Genomic DNA, 15,227 nt, shown 5'->3' on the forward strand with positions numbered 1-15,227 from the left:
ACGTGAGGCAGGGTGAGAAGCCCTGCCCATACCCCAGTCAGTTTTGCTCATGCTTTAATCATACTCAATTACTAGCAAATTATATTCACATATATATATATATATATGAAGATATTCACTACATTGTACTCTTTTACTGAATTGTTTTCCTTTTATACCAAATATCTATTCAATCCACTAAATAGTATTATTTTATTATATTGCATGCTTGTATTCAATTCACTAAGTTGTATAATTTTTTCCCTTGTTATTTAATTGCTGTTAATTCAATAGATCTAGTTGTCTGATTTTAATTTCATTTACAACAGTACCAAGAAGAAAAGGGGCTTTCTGAGAGCAAGCAAACTTAATCCTCTGCCAGGACACAAATTTAGAGGGCAAAAAAATTAAAAAACCCAACAGCATCAGCCCAGCTTCCCAGTGAGAAGGGTTGGAACTCTCTGCCCTCAACACTTCCCCAGCAGGTTTACAAAGGTAGCTGGGATCTAAGCTGTGCCCTCTGAATCAACAGAGCCAGCCTCCCTTCAAGCTGAAAAACCACGGCCCCAGTTATAGCCCTGGGTGCCTCCTGTGCCCCAGAGAATGGCCCGGCTCACCCGGCCCAGCCTGGCCCGAGCAGCCCGGACTGGCCTCAAGGGATGGGCTCCACCTGCCCGCTGTGCCCACAGGCCGGGCCCAAGGGCTCACAAGAGGCTTCCTCCCAGCTCTGCAAAACCTTGGCCAAGACTGTCCCCTTTGCTGTGCTGAGAAGAGTAAAAACCCCTCTCAATTTAACCCCACTGCACTCCTCATGGGGAATCCCTGCACACCTTAGGAGAGAGCCCAAATTTGCCCTGTGTGCCTCATGAGGTGCAGGCCCAGGTGATGCCACTGAAGGAAATGTGCCCTCACAGCCCAGGGACGCTCAGCACGGGCTCCCCCAGCCCCTCGGGGCCCCACCGCTGGTCACGGCAGCCCCTGCCTGGCTCCTGCCTGCCCACACCGTGGGCACCCCCGGCTGCTCCTGGACATGGAGCTCAGCCAGGGCTGGTGCTGTGTGGGCTTTGCTGGTGGTACCAGCCAGACACTGGGGTGAGAGCTCCATCTCTTTATTTGAACAAAAAACATGGGCCAACCCCTGCTCTGGTGGACAGGGGCTGCCCAATTTCAGTCCTGGCCAGGGAACAGGGCCAGGGGGCTCAGGGGCAGAGGGTCTCGCTTGGGAGGTGTGCGTCTTGGGATGCCCTCAAGACGGGGATGCAGCCGCAGCACAGCAGATGGGGAGAGATGTGAAGAGCGAGGATAACAGGTCAGCTTCTCAGAGACTAAAATCTTTGGCTGCTCTTCTGAAGCTGCAGAGGTGCTCCTGTGGAGAGAGGAGGTGGCTGAGGCCCCCAGCTACCGCTGGCACTCAGGGACCCTCCTGAACAGCAGGGCCCAGAGCGGCCAAGGCTCCCCAGCATGGCTGGAGCTGCTGGCACAGCTTGGCCCAGCTGGACAGCTGCCCCTCAAGGCCGCAGCGAGCAGGGGATGGCTCTGGGCAGGGTCCCTGGCCAGGAGCGGGCCCCAGAGCACCTCTGCCTTTCAAGGGCAATCTCATCCCCGCTCTTTCTCCTGCCCACCTTGCTTTGCCTCTGCCTGCTGCTCCTGGGGCTGCTCTTGGCCAGGCAGCCTCAGTGGGAGCCAGCACTGGCTGCAGCCCCAGCGGGCTCCCCAGGACAAGGCCCAGCAATTAAGAGGCCAATGAAAGGCCTGGGCAGCAGCAGAACTCTCAGCAGAGTTATTTGGGCAACCACTGATTACCCACAAGTGCACAGCAGTCTCACTGGGAATGTTTCCTGACTATGAGCAGCCTTTCAAGAAGCTGTTTGAGGCCGAGATCGCAAAACACTCACCGTTTTCCCTTCTGGCAATACCAGATTCCGGCACAGCACATCATCAGGAAAACTGCTCCACCAGCCACAATGGCCATTAACTTAATCAAACCATCTGTTCCCTGGTAGAAAACTCTTCTCATGCTCTCCCAGATCTTCTGAGCATGTGCTGTGGTGCCAGCTGCATCTGTGGGAGCAATGGGCAGCATGAGCCTGTGCTGTGCTCCACTGCTGAGCTGGCAGCACGCTGGATACAGCCAGGACGTTCTCTGTTTCCCCCAGAGCTGGGGCCTGCAGGCACCTTGCCACCCCTTGGCACAAGACTGCTCAACCCCCTGAGCTCGAATGGCACAATTTCTCTGTGCTGTGCTGGTCTTCTCCAGGCAATACTTGTCAAAGACATGGATAAGGATCAGGAAAATGCCTAAGGTTTTGGAAATGCTCCAGGGCCACCCCTCTTCCAAACAGACCCTAAACCTGAACTAGCCTGAGACTGGAAATTTTCAGGGGATCTCAAGGTGTGCGTGGCTCATGCTGCGGTTTGGGTTCCCTGTCAGCTGATGCCAAATGCTTTCCTGCAGAGGCTGGGGAGAAGCTGCAGCCAGGCCAGGCTGGGAAACAGCCCTGCAGGCCATGAAAGCAGCAGTGGGGCAGCAAGGCTGCCATGGATTCCTTCCTGCTGTGCCGGGCACACGGTGTGTCCTGATGTGCAGAGAAAGCCCCCGGCTGCTGAGTGTCAGGAGGAGGCTGAGGGACATGGACCCACCATGGCATCCCTCCAGATCATTCAGGATTACGTCCAGGTGTTTGAGTTCCCCCATTGCTACATTACTATCTCCTATAGGTTTGTTCTTCTTTCTCAGGGGACCATTATATAAAGTATTTGCATTTCCCAGGAATGGATCCCACAGAACCAGTGGTCAGCCTGTGGGATCAGCAGGGAGGCACCACACACCCCAGTGATGGGAGCTGGGCTTGCTGGCAGAATTTAGCTCAGGAGCTGGGAAAGTCCTCCCTGCAGACACACCTATAACTCAACAGCCACAGAAGCTTCAGTCATGTCTGCTGATCTGCACAGGCAGCACTGAGCCACAGGAGCAGTGAGAGGATCACGCAGGGTGAGGGCACAACCATGCACGGCTCTGTCCTGGCACCTGCAGCAATGCCACCGTGGCCGAGCCTTGGGCTCTGAGCTGGAGGCTCTCCCAGGGGGAAAGGCCTTGACCTACCCTCAGAATCTTCCTCATCGTCAGGCTCAGTAACTGATATGGATGGGGAGTCCGGATCATCTTCATCATCAGGTTCATCTGCAAAGAAAGTCAGGACAGAACAACTCCCGTGACACTGCTGAAGATTCTTCTTCAGGCTGGAGTGGCAGTGAGTACACCCAGGTGACTGCTGCCCTCCAAGGCACTTCCTCATCTCTGCCTTCAACTCAGTAGCAAGGACAGGGGGACCACGTCCCTGCAGTGGGCCCACAATGGGATGGAAGGAGCCCCTTGCACGGCAGTCAGGGGAGAAAGGACTCCCTGGAGCTGCCAGCAGCTCTGAACTCAGCCTCAAGCAGGGCCAGGGCTTGGCAGCTGGAGCAGGAGCATCTCAGGTTCCCTGGGGCCAGAAAGGAGCCACACAAGGCAGAGCCCCAGGGCACAGCCCTGAGCCCAGCCCTTCCCTCTCTGCTCTTCTCTGTGGCTGTACAGAGCACACGGAAGGAGACACTGGCATTACACACAGGAAGAAGATTGACAGCTAAATGCTCCTTCCTCCCACTGACAGCAATGCTGTGGGATCACTCAGGGCTCCAGAAGGGAGCAGGGTAAGGTTTCCAGAATCCGTCAACCTTCAGACTCTTGAGGGAAATGGCACATGAGTGAGCTTTTGCCACCTTGACACGGATTGTTCTGTGTGGAAAGGGACATTGAGAACTTGCCTCCAGCATCTGGCAAGGTCTTCAAATCGCCATTTACCAGCACTTCCAGATGCTCCGTGTCACCATGCCAATCTAGAAGGGAGCACAGATCAGAACCATTCCATGGTGTGCTGGCATCCCCTTCTGCCTTAGGGAACTGGGCACTGCAAGGAGGTCACGTAAGGCCGTGGGAGCCACATGTCAATGGACATGGCCAAAGCTGCAGAGGGGCCTGAGGAAAGCTCTGGACTGGCTCTGGACATTCTCAACACCTTTTCCATGCTCTGTGCAAAATCCCTGAAAGGCAGGCACTGCCAAGGAGCAGAGATTTACAGCTCAAGCCTCAGCAGGGCTCAGGCCCAGAGGCACAGCAATTACCTCCTGGGACTGTGCCTGGCATGGCCTCCCTTCCTGCAGCAGAGGCTGCCCATGAGCCACTGCTTCCTCTGGGAAACGCTGCCTTCAGCACAGCCTTTGGGTTCATCTCTGGAGGAAGGAAGAGCCACAGCTCGATCAGATAGAACCATTCCCCATTGAGGAGGTGGCATGTTCAAGTGGCAATATTTGTTAAAGTCATGGTTAAGGATCAGGAGAAAGGCCAGGTTATTGGGGCTGGCCAGGGCCCTCCCTCCTCCAAACAGCCCCTACACCTGATCTAGCCCAAGACCGGGAAATTGCAAGGGATCTCTGGCTGTGCATGGCCTGTGCTGCAGTTTGGGCTCCCTGTCAGCTGATGCCAAATGCCTTCCTGCAGGGACTGGGGAGAAGCTGCAGCCAGGCCAGGCTGGGAAACAGCCCTGTAGGCCGTGAAAGCAGCAGTGGGACAGCGAGGCTGACATGGATCCCTTTCTGCTGTGCCAGCCATAGCATGTCCAGATGTGAAGAGAAAGCCCCCAGCTGCTGAGTCACAGGAGAAGGCTGAGGGACATGGACTCACTATGGCGTCTCTCCAGTTCACTCAACATCTTATCCATGTGTTTGGATGTCTCCAGCGACTTACTATCCTCTGTAGGTTTGTTCCTCCCTCTCGGAGAACCTTAACAGAAAGTATTTCCATTTCAGATGAATGGATCCCACAGAACCAGGGCTCAGCCTGTGGGATCAGCAGGGACACACCACTCACCCCTGTGATGGGAGCTGGGCTTGCGTGCAGCAACCAGAAAAGGAGCTTGAAATGTCCTTGATGCAGACACACCTGTAACTCAACAGCCACAGAAGCTTCTGTCACCTGGTTTGTGACAGGTTGTCAATGATTATTTCTTGTTGGGACAGTGAGAACATACCTGCATGGGGCTCCAGAGGCTTAAAATCTTCATGCAGCCAAGCTGCTGGAGGAGCCTTCCTACCACCCTTGTCTAGAAAGGAGCACAGATCAGAACCATTCCATGATGTGCTGGGACCCCCTTCTGCATTAGGAAACTGGGCACTGCAAGGGGGTCGGGGGATGGCCAAGGGAGCCAGATGTCAGTGGACATGGCCAAAGCTGCAGAGGGGCCTGGGGAGCTCTGGGCTGGCTCTGGACACTCTCCACCTTCTTTGCAGGCCCTGTGCAATATCCCTGGTGGGGTAGCGGCACCAGCCCAGGGCCCAGGGGCTCTCCCTGCCACAGAGGAAACCATTAAGCCCTGGGCCAAACTGCAGCATTCAGTGCCACAGACATCCCTACCTCCGTCCTGCCCTCTCTCCTGCCCTCCGTCCTTCAGCTGGGACAGCTCCCCCAGCCCAAGGGGACAGAGCCAGGCCCTCTCAGGGCACACTGGAGCTTTACCCTCCCCTCAGCCCTTTCCCCACCATGGGCATTCCTTGAAGCCGCTGCCAGGTTTTGGGATGTGTCTCCCATGGAGGGACCTCAGCAGAACTGCTCAGTAGCCGAGTGCCCTGAGCCTGCTCAGGATAATTCCTCTGCACTGTGCTCACACAGCCAAGCAACAGAGATGGCAGCTCAAGCCTCAGCAGGGCTCAGGCCCAGGGGCACAGCAATTACCTCCTGGGACTGTGCCTGGCATGGCCTCCCTTCCTGCAGCAGAGGCTGCCCATGAGCCACTGCTTCCTCCGGGAAACGCTGCCTTCAGCACAGCCTTTGGGTTCATCTCTGGAGAAAAGAAGAGCCACAGCTGGATCAGGTGGGGCTGTTCCCCAACAGGAAGGTGGCATCTTCGAAAGGCAATACTTGTCCAAGTCATGAATAAGGTTCAGGAAGCCATCAAAACTTCGGAGCCAGGACAGGGCCCTCCCTCCTCCAAAGAGCTGCCATTCCACATCTACCCCAAGACTGGGAAATTGCAAGGGATCTCTGGCTGTGCATGGCCTGTGCTGCAGTTTGGGCTCTCTGTCAGCTGATGCCAAATGCCTTCCTGCAGAGGCTGGGGAGAAGCTGTAGCCAGGCCAGGCTGGGAAACAGCCCTGCAGGACATGAAAGCAGCAGGGGGCAGTGAAGCTGCCATGGATCCCTTCCCACTGTGCCAGGCACGGCATGTCCAGATGTGCAGAGAAAGCCCCTGGCTGATGAGTCTCAGGAGAAGGCTGAGGGACTTGGACCCACCATAGCGTCTATCCAGTTCACTAAGCATCTTGTCTTCTGTGGGTTTATTCCTCCCTCTAGGAGAACCTTAACAGAAAGTATTTCCTTTTCAGATGAATGGATCCCACAGAACCAGGGCTCAAGCCTGTGGGATCAGCAAGGACACACCACTCACCCCTGTGATGGGAGCTGGGCTTGCGTGCAGCAACCAGAAAAGGAGCTTGAAATGTCCTTGATGCAGACACACCTGTAACTCAACAGCCACAGAAGCTTCTGTCACCTGGTTCGTGACAGGTGGTCAATGATTATTTCTTGCTGGGACAGTGAGAATATACCTGCATGGGGCTCCAGAGGCAGAAAATCTTCATGAAGCCAAGCTGCTGGAGGAGCCTTCCTACCACCCTCATCTGGAAGGAAGCACAGATCAGAACCATTCCATGGTGTGCTGGGACGCCCTTCTGCATTAGGGAACTGGGCACTGCAAGGGGGTTGGGAAAGGCCGTGGCAGCCAGATGTCAGTGGACATGGCCAAAGCTGCAGGGGGGCCTGGAGAGCTCTGGGCTGGCTCTGGACACTCTCCACCTTCTTTGCAGGCCCCATGCAACATCCCTGGTGGGGCAGCGGGACCAGCCCAGGGGCTCTGGGGACTCTCTCCCACGCACAGAGGAAGCCCTCCCTTAAGCCCTGGGGGAAAACCATCCGCAATGCTTCCCAGGGATTAGGAAGTGCTGTCTCAGGAAAGGGAAGCCAGGCCCTGGGCTCACCTGCTCCCTGTGCTTGCCACGGAGCAGCCTGGGCAGCCCTGTCAGGCAGGGCCACTGCCAGGAGGAGCAGGAGGATGAGGTGCAGAGCAAAGGCCATGGTGCCTTGTCCACTGCCAGTCCTGCAGCTCTTGCTGCCACCACTGTCCTGACACCGCTGTCCCAATGTCAGCACCGCTGCTGCCGCCGCCGCTGCTGCCACAACAGTCGTGGTCAAGGACTGACTGCTCGGTCCTTGTGGTGCTGTGCAACCACGGGGCTCTGGGACCTCTGTGACCTCAGAGCCTGCTGTCACCTCAGCCTGCTGTCACCCCAGAGACTGCTGTGACCTCATGGCCTTGGCTGTACCCCCTGAGTGTTCTCCCATCTGTACTCCAATCTGTACTGGACTGATTGTAAATCTTTGACTTCATCAAAGTGTCATTGCTAAACAAAACCTTGGTTTTGCCTGCTGACATTGCTGGTCATGTTCTGTCCCATGAGATGCTCTTGATGGTTGCCTCTTTTCCTGGGCATGGCACTGGAGGAGGTCCAGGCCCAGGTGATGCCACTGAAGGAAATGTGCCCTCAGCCCAGGGACACTCAACACAGACTCCCCCAGCCCCTCGGGGCCCCGCTGCTGGTCACAGCAGCCCCTGCCTGGCTCCTGCCTGCCCAGACCGTGGTCAGCCCCGCCTACTCCTGGACATGGAGCTCAGCCGGGGCTGGTGCTGTGTGGGCTTTGCTGGTGGTACCAGCCAGACACTGGGGTGACAGCTCCATCTCTTTATTGGAACAGAAGAGCTGTGTCAGGCCCTGCCCTGGCAGGAGGGACCCACCTTCAGTCCAGGCCACAGAGCAGGGCGGGTCCCTTCAGGGACACAGGGCCTTGCTTTGGGTGGTGGCAGCATCTGCACAGCAGCAAGCTGGTAATGCAGCTGTGACAGGGACATCATGTATGGGCATGGAGATGTGAAATGTGAGGTGCAGGTGTCCCTGAGGGAGGTGTTGGCCTTTCCTGTGAAGCTGCAGAGGGGAACCTGTTGAGAGAGGAGATGGCTGAGGCCCCAGCTGCAGCTGGCACACAGGGACCCTCTTGCACACTGGGAGATTCTCACTGTGCTCAAAGTTTCCCTCTGAAGACTAAGAGCTGAATGTGGATGGGCTTAGCAACTGGTCTGCAGCCAAACAATTGAGTTCGCAAAAGAAGAAATTGAGAAAATACAAGTTTATCCATAGCAAGGAAGAAAGCAAGGCCGTTAGCATGGAAACCAATAAAAAGGTGCATAAGGGGTATTTACAGTTGTAATAAATGGAATTGGTTCGTGCTAACTAAATTGTAACTGTTATTAAAGTTATTATTAGAAACAATCAAGAATCAGTGTTACGAAGCAGATGTACCCCTTTGCAGATGTTACATGTCAAAATTAAGGTACAGGATGTAGTTTAGAAGATAAATGGTGTCTCAAGACCAAAATGGCCTTGAGATGGACCAAAATTAGAAGAAATTTAGGCATTGGGTGTAAAGATTAGTAAATATAAGGCTAATTAGTAGACTAACATAACACAAGGCTTAGTACGCACATGCAAACCTGTAAGGTTATCCAAAGGACAATGAGGAAGAAGAGAAGCCTTCACCAAAAGACCACCAAAAGAAGACTGAAGACCTCCTAACAACAAGTGAGGCATGTGCCGTGAAGAAAAGTGACGTATAATCAGAAAAATCGGAAATAGGAGGAAACTTACAGGAAACATTAATGAATATGTATAAGCATACAGTATATGAGTTCAGCTTGAAGTGCTTTGTTTTGAAGGTGAGGCAGGGTGGGAAGCCTCCGTACCCTGGTGGGTTTTGCTTATGCTTTAATCACACTTAATTACTAGTAGATTATATATATAAATTTTATTTTTTTATTAAACTGTATTATTTTACTAAACTGTATTCTTTTATACCACACTATTATTCAGTTTAGTAAATTGTATTCATTTTTAATTAAACTGCCATTAAGCCAAGGGACCTAGTTGTCAAAATTCTAATTTCATTTATAACAATATTTTAGCAAAGAAAGCTGGTACAACAACATTGGTATTTAAAAAACATGACACAATATGAGCTATATTAACAAAGAAGGCACCTTACAGTGACAACATTCTACTGTTCAAACTGTAAAACATCTTTGTGTACTGATCAGGAGGTCAGGATTTGCTCTTTACAATCCTGATGCTGAATGTCTGCTTAGGCTGTCTGGCCACAGAGAAGAATGAATCCCTTGCAGGCTGCCCCTGTTTGGACAACCTGCTCCTCACCCCGAGCCTCAGCATGTCTGACATGGCCCACCTGGGACAGACATCCCAAAACATTGATAACATTTCTCTTTAGAATTTTTCTTTATCATTAAAATCTAATTAATTAAAAAAATAAAATTTTATTATTTTATAATAATATTGTTCTGTATTTTTAGAACCTAATTTTTATATTTATATGAAAGAATTGATACATTTTTAGCAACTAAAAACATTATCATTCCTTGGTCAAAGTACCACGATTCCCTTCATTAATTAATTGATCACTATTTCTCCCTCTTTATGCTAATTTGTCCTACTTTTAGTCCTTTGATCATATTTTTTAATCATTTTCTCAGACAGGGTAAAAGGGACCACTTTGGGGTCCATGGAAACTTTTCTGGGGAACATTTGGGGCAGTTTTGGGTCTGGAGACGGAATTTAGAGAGAACTTGGTGGTCTGGAGGACACTTGGGGGAGCCAGGTGGGCACTTAGGGATTCTGTGGGACAATTCGTGGTCTGGGGGAGCACTTGGGCATCCAGGGGGGCGCTTGGAAGTCAGGGAGGGGAATCTGGGGATACTTCGGGGTCTGGGCGAGCACTTGGGGGGCTGTAACAGGGAATCTATGGGTCGCGGGGGATGATGGGAGTTGTAGGCACCGGTATAATACGGTTTAATGGTGCCGCGGAGCATCACGGGAGTTATAGGCGCAGCTCCAGTGGATTCCGGTGGGGCGTGGGGCATGACGGGAGATGGAGTCATGGCAGAAATAGTGTTCCATGGGCGCCGCTGAGCATGATGGGAGCTGTAGTCCAGGAAGTGGCTCGGAAGGCGCGTTTGGCGGTGTGGGGAAGCACTTGGAGAGCACTTCTGCGTCCGAGCCGTGGCTGCAGGTCCTCGGGGCGAATGTATACGGCTCGTGAGCACTTGGGGGGAACCTGGGGAGCTCTAACTGGGCCCTTTTGGGCGCGGGGCACGGCAGGAGGTTTGGGCGCGGAACTGTGTTCTGGGATGATGGGAGATGAATTCCCAGCCATGTCTGGAAGGGGCATCTGTTGGGTCGGGAGCATTCAGGGATCCAGGGACGCTTTGGAGGGTCCTGAACGGGTGCTGAGTGAACACTCGGGGATCTTGGAGGGTTTGGGGCACACTTATGGGACATATGGGGGGCGATACTGGGGTTCTGGGGAGCGCAGGGCATATTCCCAGTTTCTCCCAGTTCCTTCCAGCATGATCCCATTTGATCTCAACTCTCCCAGTCAGCCTCAGCACGATCCCATTCACTCCCAGTATATCACATTTGCCCCCAACCTGGTCTCAATTGCCCCCTGCAGCCTCCTACTCACTGCCAGTATCATCCCAGTATGATCCCAGTAAGATCTGTCTCCCTCAGTGTGATCACAGTCTCTCCTGACATGGTCCCAGCTGCTCCCAGTATCATCCCAGTATGATGTCAGTACACAGCCAGTGCAATCTCAGCCACTGCCAGGACGATCCCAGGATGATCCCAGTACAAATCAGTCCCTGCCAGTGCTGCCGCTCCTGGGATCCCCCAGCCCTCTCTGTGTTCCCCCCTCCTGCATCTTCCCAGAGGAGCCTCAAGGGTTGGCAGTCCCCAGCCAGGGTCCCCAGCCAGCCCCAGGTTGGATCTGCTGCCCCCAATTTTCCCAATCTCCCAGCGGGTGGGAGCAGCGGAGAGCCCCGCGCTGCCCATCCCGACCTGTCCCGGCTCCATCCCCGCTCCTGCCGTGGGCTGTGAGGGGTTTGGGAATGGGTCACTGAGGTTGTCACTGCTCCTGGGGGAGGAGGGGGAGGGATGGAAGAGGAGGGACAAAGGAAGATCATAGAAAGGAGAAGGAACCACAAATTCACGGGACCCTCAACAGCCTGGAGAGGAGCGGGGGGGAATCCTTGGACCCCCTGCACTCCAAAGCAGAGCATCAGGGGAGAAGGGGCCATGGGAATCCAAAAAGCCCCATCATCCTTAAATGAGGAGATGGAAACAGGGGAAACTTTTTGGATTCCTGGCACTCCCAGTAGCCTGAAAAGGGTAGGGACTGAGCAGACAGGGGAACCTGAGTGCAAGTGTAACCCCCAGCAGCTGAGACAGGGAGGAACCCCTGAACACCAAAGGCGAGAGACCAGAGATGGAGAGCTCCTGGGAGGCAATTTCAGGGCTGAATTTTGGTGTTTGGGAGGTTTTTATGGGCCCCAGATGACCAGTGACTTCTAGAGATGGACTTGGACCGAGAGACATTCAAAGTCAATGTACTCTTCCCCTATTTTACCCATACCAGGATTTCCCAATCCTAAACCTTGTCTGGATGGAGAAGGAGGCTGTGAGAAAGAGGAAGATGCCCCAGGAAACCCAAGTAGGTGAGGAGGAAGTCAGTGCCCCTTTCCCCCTCTCTTCTGCTCCATCTCCCAGCCCAGCCTGGCCCCCGGCTGCAGGACAACCCCGCTGCCGACACCGTCCTGCTGGGGACGCACTGGGAGGATCTCCTTCCCCTTCCCTCTGGCACGGAGGCAAATCCCATCCTCTCCTTGTCCTTCCTCCCTCAGACAAGGAGCTGAGGATGGAGACCAGAGAGGACAAATCCCCACAGCAGAACCTCGTGGAAGAGGCCATTTTGAGCAGCTCCACAGTGCAGGAATCCAATGGGGAGGAAAAGCCCTGGAGATCCCGCAGGAGGAGGGGCTCCAAACCCCTTTTCCTCTGAGGAGGAAAGACCCACCCTGTGCTGGGAAGGTGACCAGAGATCAAGCCAGGGCTCTGAGCTGGTGGTCCATGAGCAGCTTCAGGATGGGGAGAAGCCCTATGAGTGCTTGGAGTGTGGGAAGAGCTTCAGCCACAGCAACAGCCTGATCTGCCACCAAATGATCCACACCAGGGAATGGCCCTACAAGTGTGGGAAATGTGGGAAGGGCTTCAGCTGCAACTCCCAGCTCATCATCCATCAGCACATCCACACTGGGGAGAGGCCCTACGAGTGTGGGGAATGTGGGAAGAGCTTCTGCCAGAGCTCCAGCCTCATTACCCACATACGCATCTACACAGAGGAACGGCCCTATGAGTGTGGGGAATGTGGGATAACCTTCAGGTGTAGGTCCCAACTGATCATCCACCAGATGATCCACACTGGGGAGAGGCCCTACGAGTGTCCCGAGTGTGGGAAGAGGTTTCAGACCAGCTCCAGTCTCCTCTAGCACCAGCGGATTCACACAGAGGAGAGGCCCTTCCGCTGCCCAGAGTGCGGGAAGGGCTTCAAGCAAAGCTCCCACCTCTTCAGGCACTGGCGCATCCACAATGGGGAGAGGCCCTATGAGTGTCCCCAGTGTGGGAAGAGCTTCTCCAAGAGCTGTAGCTGGGCCAGACACCAACAGAGGCACCACTAAGGGAAGCCCTGTGAGTGCCCCGAGTGAAGGAAGAGCTTCATGTGCTGCTCCAGCTCCATCCCCTATGGGAGGCCCCACGCTGGGCAGAGCCCTGATGACCCACGTTTCCCGTGATCTGCATTGGGAAGACAGTGTGTTGGTGGTGATTTTGTTTTGGCTCTAATATTCCTTTGATTCATCTTCATCCCTTTAAAATTTACAAAATTGGAGTAACAACCAACAGATTCATCAAAGGCATCTAAAACCTCACTTTTTACTAGTGCTTCAAGGGAATCTGGGATTCAGGGAGGTACATGGGAGGGTTTTGGGGGTTATTTGGTGTATTTGTCTCCATCTTTTGCCACTCAAGGAGATGAGAGAGTTTGATCTGTCACCTCAAAACCACTCAATGCCCCCCAAAAAATATTCATTCCCACCCACAATTACTGGATTCCACAGGTCCTCAGGGTGTAATGCCTTAAGTATTAGCTTTCATATTTTTCATATTCTGCGCTGCCTAGGTTTGTAGTTTTGAACTTCATATTAAGTGTTGGTGAGCTCTCTTCACAGAGGAGGTAGACAAAACAATTCCTTTTCTAGCTTGATACTAAGGGCAGTTGTTACAAGTTTCAGGCCCAAAAGCATAAACCAGGGTGGACTGAAGAGAGAAAACAAGAAGGACAGGGCTTCGTCATCTGAAGCTGTAATTGGACCATGAACCCAAGTATGGTGATGGACCTCAACTTCTAAAAATGTGAGACCTTGTGATCAGTTGTCCATTTTTGTGACCATTTTTGCTCCATCTTGGGTGTACTTTTGGCCAGGCTCTTGTACTGCCCAAGGTGTATCCTTTAAGGCCTTTAATAAACTTTATTCTTAACTTTGTCTAGCCTCTGTTCTAGGTCAGCCTTCTGAAGGCATCAGGTGGAATGGAGTTGGAAGGGGATTGGGCCAAGTGGGATGCAAATCAGGAGGGGTGAGATGGGCATTGGGTGGGGCAGGATGGATGTGATGTAGTTTGGGAGGTGTGAAATGGGGGAAATAGGGCTTGGGAAAGGGGGTCTTGATGTCAAGCAGGGATGGGATGGGTTGGGATTGGGACTGGGGAGGTGGGGTGGGGTCTGCAATGAGACAGTCAAAGTTTGGGGATAATGAACAAAGGGGGAGCCCATTACTGAGTGAGTTTTTGGATATTCCACGTTCCTGCAGAGATTTGGGGGTATCTTATGTTTCTGAGGTGGTTTTGGGGCACTCCCCAAGTCTTACGGGGCTCCTGAGAGCAGCTCCATGGAGCCCCATTGCCAGGAGTGGTTGCCATGGGCATGAGCTCAGAGCTGTAGCCAGAGTGCGTTGCCTCAGTGCTGGAGAGCAGAGAAATGATGAATGGCCCCAGACATCTCCAGTGTGCGTTTGGTGTCAAGATGAAAAATGAGGGATGAGACCACTATGCTTTGAGATGATTTATTGCTCAAGTAGCTCGTTAAGATACCAGTCTCAAGGCATGAGATTAGTAGAGGAGCAACAAGTCAGCCATAGCTTGTGGAAGTCAGAGTTTCTTCTCTGCACAGAAATATATAACATTTTGGTCCAATAGGCCAATGGAAAACTGTTCAGACTATTCACTGAGTCCTCATAGAGGTGTAGTGAACGTTGTTTATTTCTATCTTTAGCACACTTTTGTAGGGTCTGACAGGGTTTGCGGGGCTTAACAAGGTACTATTGGTTAACACATATTGTTTACATTCTTTTGCATGTACACCATGCCATTGTTTTTCTTTATTCTCGCTGTTCCAGGAGAGTTTCAAGGACACTGCCTTTAATATTGTCACCTGAATTAAAAGCTGGGTTGTGCAGACAGGCTTTTACTAAAATATCATGCTTTTACTCTATTAAAGTATTTCCTTACATAGGGAATATACATACAGTAAATACAGGATATGTTATAATACACAGAGTCCTAAGACCTTTCTTTTGTTGCCCAGGGTGTGCAGGGCATACGGGAAGAGACGGAAATGGGTGCTTGTGCTCAGCAACCTGTCAGGGCATGCCGTGGTGCAGGGAAAATGGCCAGAAGCCCCTTGGCTTTTGGTGGTTCTGCTGAAGGCACAAGCCCTGTCCCATCCAGGAAGCGCCATCTGTGTCCTGCTGCCTGTGTGGTGCTGGCTGGGTTGCTGAGGGCTCCCAGGTGCCTCTTGATCCAGCTCCTCTGGAGCTCCTGTGGGGCTGCAGCGCTGCTGCTGGGCCAGGCTGGGGGAGACGCTGAGGGAACAGGGCACTGGGAGGCTGTAAATGGATGAGGGGCTGTGGAGGCCCAGACGGGACAAAACCATGGGAAGGCGTGAGGGGGATGTGTGGAGGCTGGAGGCTCCAAGGGGACAGGAGGCCCCTGAGGGGCTGGGGTGGTGCGAAGACCTGAGGAATTGGGTGTCAGAGGCCATAAGCAGCCCCCGTGCAGCCGCCTTGTTCCTGACACCCAGCTGCTCCAGTGCTTCCACAAAATGTCTCCCAGGCCTGCAGCAGAAGCCCTCAGGGCTGGGACACCAC

At 53.1% G+C, this 15,227-nt stretch overlaps 2 protein-coding genes across 2 annotated transcripts in view; one reads left to right on the top strand and one right to left on the bottom strand.

Annotated features, from left to right (window-relative positions):
- LOC147646922 (uncharacterized) overlaps positions 1–15,227 on the top strand; it is a 166,622-nt gene that overhangs the window by 125,029 nt on the left and 26,366 nt on the right. The window contains 2 exon segments of the mRNA XM_086872734.1: positions 12,111–12,669; positions 13,574–13,578. Coding sequence (XP_086728860.1) covers positions 12,111–12,669; positions 13,574–13,578 — 564 coding nt within the window.
- Positions 1,073–15,227, bottom strand: part of LOC147646926 (uncharacterized) — a 34,663-nt gene continuing 20,508 nt past the window's right edge. The window contains exons 2-11 of the mRNA XM_086872799.1: positions 6,459–6,690; positions 6,305–6,370; positions 5,747–5,854; positions 5,046–5,117; positions 4,886–4,957; positions 4,700–4,798; positions 4,141–4,248; positions 3,083–3,160; positions 1,875–2,040; positions 1,073–1,345 (exon numbers count right to left, since the gene is read on the bottom strand). Coding sequence (XP_086728925.1) covers positions 1,147–1,345; positions 1,875–2,040; positions 3,083–3,160; positions 4,141–4,248; positions 4,700–4,798; positions 4,886–4,957; positions 5,046–5,117; positions 5,747–5,854; positions 6,305–6,332 — 930 coding nt within the window. The 5' untranslated portion in view covers positions 6,333–6,370; positions 6,459–6,690 and the 3' untranslated portion in view covers positions 1,073–1,146. The remainder of the gene's footprint in view (positions 1,346–1,874; positions 2,041–3,082; positions 3,161–4,140; positions 4,249–4,699; positions 4,799–4,885; positions 4,958–5,045; positions 5,118–5,746; positions 5,855–6,304; positions 6,371–6,458; positions 6,691–15,227) is intronic.

Source organism: Cyanistes caeruleus, unplaced genomic scaffold (assembly GCF_971803275.1).
Source record: "Cyanistes caeruleus unplaced genomic scaffold, bCyaCae1.hap1.1 HAP1_SCAFFOLD_76, whole genome shotgun sequence".
Taxonomy (NCBI): Eukaryota; Metazoa; Chordata; class Aves; order Passeriformes; family Paridae; genus Cyanistes; species Cyanistes caeruleus.